Source organism: Frankliniella occidentalis, unplaced genomic scaffold (assembly GCF_000697945.3).
Source record: "Frankliniella occidentalis isolate FOCC.00 unplaced genomic scaffold, Focc_3.1 Scaffold94, whole genome shotgun sequence".
NCBI lineage: Eukaryota > Metazoa > Arthropoda > Insecta > Thysanoptera > Thripidae > Frankliniella > Frankliniella occidentalis.
This window is the reverse complement of record NW_026267223.1, coordinates 385,778-392,483: the sequence shown is the minus strand read 5'-3', so window position 1 is coordinate 392,483 and position 6,706 is coordinate 385,778. Positions and strand designations below refer to the sequence as shown.

General features: G+C 49.4%; 2 protein-coding genes and 1 long non-coding RNA gene across 27 annotated transcripts in view; 2 read left to right on the top strand and 1 right to left on the bottom strand.

Annotated features, from left to right (window-relative positions):
* Nucleotides 1–4,414, top strand: part of LOC127749796 (gamma-1-syntrophin-like) — a 52,082-nt gene extending 47,668 nt beyond the window's left edge. For 3 of the 9 annotated variants that reach the window (XM_052269509.1, XM_052269508.1, XM_052269510.1), the window contains exons 4-7: nt 5–20; nt 460–534; nt 710–748; nt 4,121–4,408. In XM_052269509.1, the coding sequence (XP_052125469.1) occupies nt 5–20; nt 460–534; nt 710–748; nt 4,121–4,309 (319 nt within the window). In that variant the 3' untranslated portion in view covers nt 4,310–4,408. Of the gene's footprint in view, nt 1–4; nt 21–459; nt 535–709; nt 749–3,297; nt 3,643–4,120 lie in introns of those variants that run through there. The other 6 variants (XM_052269513.1, XM_052269507.1, XM_052269512.1 and 3 more) reach the window with 6 other exon arrangements.
* LOC127749798 (uncharacterized) overlaps nt 1–6,706 on the bottom strand; it is a 210,102-nt gene that overhangs the window by 12,713 nt on the left and 190,683 nt on the right. The window lies entirely within an intron of this gene.
* LOC113218380 (potassium voltage-gated channel subfamily KQT member 1-like) overlaps nt 1–6,706 on the top strand; it is a 188,648-nt gene that overhangs the window by 11,471 nt on the left and 170,471 nt on the right. The gene's annotated exons all lie outside the window — the stretch shown is intronic.

The following is a 6,706-nucleotide window of genomic DNA, read 5'->3' as shown; positions in this document are numbered from 1 at the left end:
CCGCGCCGCTGGACTCCAGGGTGAGTGAGACCGCGCTCACCCGCGCGCGCACTGCATTTACATACACTACACACCGCTCAACGCCCCGCGGAGGACCCGCGCCTCGGCTCACGTCACACACGTCACACGCGCGTGCCTCCCTGTCTCCGTGAAGCGAGGCGGAGCCGGAGAAGCAGGCGCGGGGGGGATGTGGGCAAATCTGCTCCGCTGGGATCGCGTCAAACGAAGTTTGGTCAAAGTGAGTTGGCAATTCTGCGAAACCCTCCTCAGACACCCAGCCACACACGGGACTGCCACACCACCAGACACACACCAACTCCCTCTCACTCCATCTCACACACACGCACACGTGCACCGTTTCTTCCAAGACGATATAAAGCGCCTTTGCCTCGTCTCTCTCTCTCTCTCTCTCTCTCTCTCTCTCTCTCTCTCTCTCGGACACAGTCTGTCTGCACACAGGGCGCCCCCAGGCGGCTCCCCGAGGACTCCAAGGACCCTCAGGACACGGCGGACACCAAGCACCAAGAGCCTCCGGTAAACAGACCCCATAGTGGTTAAATCACCGTTCTCTGTTTCCTCCAATATTTGAACCCCTACCTCTTTCTGGTGTATGCTGTCCTATCCTAACTACCGCTGCTCTACTTCTTTACCCGCCTGTCTTCTCTCTCTCTCTCTTTCTTCTTTCTGTACCTGTCTCTGTCCGACAAAGGGGAAGAAGGGCAGATCGCCGCCACCTCTGGACGCTTCGGTAAGATCTCTTTCTTCTTCGTCTCTGTCTCTATTTTTCTTTTCCTTCTGTATACTTCACACAATGCGACACTGCTGTCCTCTGTTTGCCCCCGGTCTCTCTTTTCTCTGCGCCATGACAGTCGCCGGAGTGTTTGCACCCGTTTATAATGAGTCTAGACTCGCTCCTCTGGGACAGAGGATTCCTTTTGACCGACGGAATCAAGTATTCATGTCCCGTCTTCTGTGTCCCGTTTTGCTCTCAGTCACGCCGCTCGTGACGCTGTGTCTCTTTCTCTCCTTACCTCCCCGTTGTTTACTGGTGAACCTCAGTTGCTGTCCCCGCATTTACCACATAAACTCTTTTATGCTTTGAGTAGCGCACAGATCAGCTTGACATCTTTGTAAGGTTTTTGCGAGTTGTCTTAGTATAGCTTAATGTCACTTTATCCGGGGTCGCTTTTGTGATCCCAGGGCAATTCCAGAAAAAAGCGGAAGTGGTGATCGATATTTCAAATTGGTGCTAGAGACGTGGCGAAAATTGCTCCGTGTTGTCAAAGGTCCATATTTTCGTAATCCGCAAAAACAATGGCAAAAATGTTTCTACTTGAGTTCGTTTTCGAGCTCTGATTGAGGCCTTCCCTCTCGAGAACAATACTTAGCACTTGCAAGCCCCCTCCCCCTCCTTGCATTTTAGAATGCACGGAAAGTGTGCCCAGTTTAAACTAAACCCCATTCACGGGTCGGGGGGAGAGCTAGAAAACCGCTCTCTTTTGGACCATATTAAGGGTGTCCTTGCCTACTATGTGACTATTTGCAGAGCCCCACGTGTGTAACCGTTTAGGAGTTATGGCTAGTCAAAGTCGGCGAATAACCCATTCGTACGTGTCCGTCAGTGACGCTGTCCGCGTCCGTCAGTGACGCTTGTTTTTCTTCTATAACACAGGAACGGGGGCGAATCTAGCGAAGTACTGTATATAGACAGATAGCTGCATGACTTGGTCTCAAGAAGCTGCCCTCGTCGAATTTTTAACCCCACTAAATTCGCTGAGTTTTAAGAGAGACTAACACCATGTCAAAACCCACTTACGTTTTATGTCCGTCAGTCACGGCCTTTTTGCCAAAGGATAAAATCTAAACGACTCATCGCACAGAGTCTGCTCGAATGCCATTGGAAAGGGCTTAAAAAGTACTTCAAGAACCATCTTAGTTCAATTCGATTAGTCCAGATCTTCCCTTTCAAAACCAGAAAAAAGTCGCGATTTTTGCGTACGAACGTCTGTAAGTGACGCTTGGAACTGCCCCCCAGGTTTTCACCACAACCTAATGCGTACAAAATGTCCACTCGAATGACACATTTGTCTCCCCAAGTACACTTCCTCTTCCTTTTTTTCTTGAACAAAGGAACTCTATAAAGGCGTATGACTTTCTTAAGAACCTCCCAAAGGCATTTTAAACATCACGACAGTAGGGGCCCCGTAACACCCGGGGAGTATGGGGTGGGGGAGTTGGGGGTGGACACCCTTTGTCGACGTCGACGGCCATGTGCCAAGAGAACGACGGTGAGTACTACCCTGCTCGTCGTGACAGGTTTTTTTTGTTTCTGCTGATGGTCGAAAGTGGGGTTTTGGGCGAAGCAGGACAACAGGAGGAGGGATGATGCGATGAATGAATAGCAAATTAGTTTTACACATTTCCCCACTCCCCTCTTCCGCACCCAGGTGCTCTTCAGGGTCGATGCTCTGAGCGTGGAAGACTTTGGACAGCAGAAGCGTTCCTAATGAGAGGCTTCCAGCTGCCCTCCCTCCTTCCCTCCAAAAAGGGGGCAGAACATAAACGAGGGAGAGGAAAGGGGGGGGGGTGCTAGGTGCCTCAGGCCGGGCTCCGCAGCTGTCGGCGTAGCTCAGCTCAGCTGCACGGAGAGCGGGTACAAGTTGTTAAGCGCTTCAAAACAACGAGAGACGCCCTACTCCCGGGGGCTATGGCCCATAACGACGGCTCTACTCGTTGTGACGCTCGATATTTTACCGAGACTATCTTCCCCCACCCCCTTTCGTTCTCCGTGGTTCCTCCCATCCGATTCTCCCTGTCCCCTTCCTGGGAACAACTAGAGGGATCCGTCTTGGAGCCGTCTGTCCCAAGTCCCCCGGCCTCTTTCGAGACTCATCCCCATTCCAGATGCGACACTTCAGGACACGAAAGAACAACCAGCATTGTGATCCTGTTGGTGTCCCAGGGAGCTGGTGGTGGTGGACCCTACTGCCCCTGGCCTCGTCCTGCCCCCACTCCTCTCTCCGTTAACCCGTCGGCCAATCACACATTCCAGATTCCGTACCCAGGAATGCCTCGACACCAGAAGGTTCGCCTCGAACACGCCTCCCGGCCCACATTACAGGCCGTACCTCAGAACTTGGACTTGGAACGCTCGGAACCTCCTTGCAGTCTAATTTACGCATGCCTGTTTGTTTGCCTTGCAATACCCCCGCCCCTTCCTCTGGCTGTCTTTATTCAGACTGCAAAAGTGATTGCTAACAGCTTTGTTTGACAGTGCCGTTGCATTGATGTTCCCAGTGCGCCGTGGTCTGGCTGATGATGAAACACCTTCCTGCAGCTGATTAATTTAGCTGAGACCACTGCTTTCGTAAGGAGGTGAGGGGGTGGTAGAGAACGGGTGGGAGGGCCAGGCGAATACAGATGAGCAGCATGGCTCGATCACGTTTCAAGAAAATATATGAAAAATTCACGCACGCGTGTGCTCGGGCACAGCTGGATCGTTTGTTTTATGAGTGGACGCTGCGGACGCTGCGCGGTGAGAGCTGGGAACTTTGAGGGGGGTGTGTTGGGGGTGTGGGAGTGTAGGGTAGAGCGTAGGGAGATGGGTGCGAACACTTTGTCAATTTTTAATGGATATTAACTGCACACTTTGGAAGGGGTCCCCCAAAGGGGGCTCATAGGCCGAGACCCGTTTTTTTCAAAACGACATTATCCCCCCCCTCCCCCTTCGCGAGAGACAGCCTTGCCGATGATTTAATACGCACGCTGCACGCGCCGCCGCGCCGGGTCTCCTCTCCCGTATTGGAATCGTGACTCAAGTGACTCCGCCTCCCCTCTGGCTCTGCACCCAGAAAACACGATTCTCGTCACAAGTAAATTTGCATTGTATTATTGTCCTCGGCAATGTGTGCCGACCAAAATCTTAAGAAAAGCCACACTCTAAAAGCAAAGGAACAAGGAACAATTTCGTCCCTTAATTGGGAACGTTTTTGCGTACAACCAGACCAGATACAAATTTGTTCCTAAAACTTTACAAATTGTGTAAAACTTTACTTGTTAGGAGGCTGTTTCTGTGTGGTCTTTCGGTCGATTGTTCGCTAACCATGATTCCATCCTGCAGGAGCGGATGGTGTCCGTGACGCGGCAGAAGGTGGGTGGGCTGGGACTCTCCATCAAAGGCGGCTCGGAGCACAAGCTGCCGATACTCATCTCCAGGATCTTCAAGGGCCAGGCCGCCGACGAGACGGGCAAGCTATTCGTGGGTGACGCCATCATCAAGGGTGAGTACGCGACTCACTACAGGCCATAGTGCTGTGGGAATACGCATGTCCCTCACACGAAGTTGTTCACTTCAAAAAGAAAGACTAATGAGCATGTTACGACGTTCAGTTCGGTGGGAATGCAATGCGGTCACATTTTTCTAGAATCACACCACCTCAAGACGGTTTAAAAAATACACAGCAGTCACTATTTGTTTATATGCTAAGAACACAACACTGACACTAAATATAAACACACATCAATTAATTAAAAACAATTCTCAACAAACAAACTAATTTGAAGACCTGTTTGAACTTTATTAGAAAATAGCCAAATTAAAAGAGGACAGCCCCCACCCAAAGTTCTGCTGTCACAACCCAATCTCTCAGCTCAAAGTGTTGTGTTAGTAAGACTCTGATGTAAATATTTTGAGGGAGCAAGAGAGAGAGACAGATTTGCAAAGCTTTGCCTACCCTACCACACGTAGTTTACACAATGCAAGCGAACCACTATTTCATTTCACGAAGTTTCACTCACCTAAATAACCGTAGTTGTTTTTGTGGCGTTTAATGTGTGTTTCTAGCGCGGTTACGGGGCGGTGGATCCTACAGTCGCGGAGCTCGCTAACAAGCGCAGCCGCAACGACAATGTTGTTTCCGCTCGAAAGTCAATTCAGGGACTCTATATAAAAACATGAGTTGACGGCAGCACACAAGCGGTGGAGCACGCAAAGTTTCAGCCGCAGCGGGGCCAACAAACACAGTCTCCCACGCTCGCTCTCTCTCGCTCTTTGTCCCTTCCCCGCCTTCCACCTCAGCTCCAGCCAGCACAAGCTCTGTGCTTTCTCAGCGTATTTGCGCAGATAACAGTCTCCTCGTCGGGTACCTCAGTTCCGCTCGCCCCGGGCGCCCTATCCACAGCCACAGCCTGCATAACTGACTGCACGACTGCACACTCGTGCCGTACAGTTCGGAGAGTGGGGGGGAGTAAACGATCCCCGGCCAGCGAAACGCGCCGAACCCAACATCAATTTATGATCCAGCTTGACGTCCTTGGCAGGGCGGCAGGCAGGCGGCAGGGGCAGGGTGGCCTGCGGGTCTGGACTCAGCGCTCCCCTCCTCATACCACATGAGCAGAATACCGTTCGGCTCAACACTACTGAGGCGGCCCGGCCTCAGCCTCTCACGAGGCAGGCTTAAATAATTTATTCACAGCTGCTGAGTAATGAAAAAAAGGCAAATCTCTAAGAGGTCTCATTTTTTTCTCTTGAATAGTAATAATATGCCATATGAGAGGCGCAAGTGTGGGCAGGAGGGTACTTTTAAATTCTTCATTACTTTTAAGATCAGCAGAACTCGTTCTTCACAACTTATACACTTGTCAAAAACCTTTTCACCCAAGTTATGATGGACACTTTAAACTCGACGAAAAAAACTCGTGGAAAAGTCAAACTTACAGAGAAGACTATCATCATGATTCAAAATGCAAACTAAAATATATGCTCTATAAAACCCTTAAACATGGGAGAGCTACTAATTTGGTAACTCACTTTACCTGATCAGGACTGACGACCTTTTAGTATATTTCAGAGCATTCCTGTTCACAATTAGCATGGTTTAGGGTGCTGATATGTTCCTGATCTTAACTGATTCAGCTTTCCTTTATCTTTCAGTCAGCTCGAAGTAAAACTGATAAATGCTGAGTTTAACTGATTTTGGTTGACATTAATGAAAATGTACAGCTAAAAGGTATACAGCTGTTTGCACGCGAAAACCAGTCAACTTTGGCTTAAGGCCAGCCACATCAGCTTTGGGATGGATTTACGCAGTTAGAAGCGCTCCCACACGTCAGCTTCTTTTCCCCCTGCGGGCGTGGGCGCCTGCGAGAAAGGGGGTAGGCCAACCCGCAATACACGCAAGCACAACGAGCAAGTTGTTGCCTACCTATTCGGCGCTATGAGACCTTGCATATTCTGAATTCAGCAATTTCGTAACGGCAGATGACAGACATACTTTGTGGCTGATCCAACCATAGGAATGGCGACAATTTAAAGCCTTACATCACAGTTGAGCTCCTAGTTTTAAACATGTTGTTTCTCCACGTTCCTTCCTTGGTGCCTATGATTTCACATGGGAGAGTCACGCCACAAGGAACGTTTTAAAGCGATTCAGTTGATGACAACTAGGTTGGTACTTCGTAAATAGGTTCCTTTTTAAAAAGTCAAACTAAACCAAAATTTCCGTAATCTCTGCGTTTGTGAAGATACAGAAACTTTTCACAAACTTGCGTTATTTGTCCCAATATGACTTAACCCGCAAGATTCCCGAAGCCTCGATAAAGAGAAAATCTTTTCGTTACTTTCAAAATATTCGGAAGACATGTCATTTTGGGCTAAACCAATGAAAACTGCAGAAAATGTTATTTAAATTTTTTATTTGGGCCATGT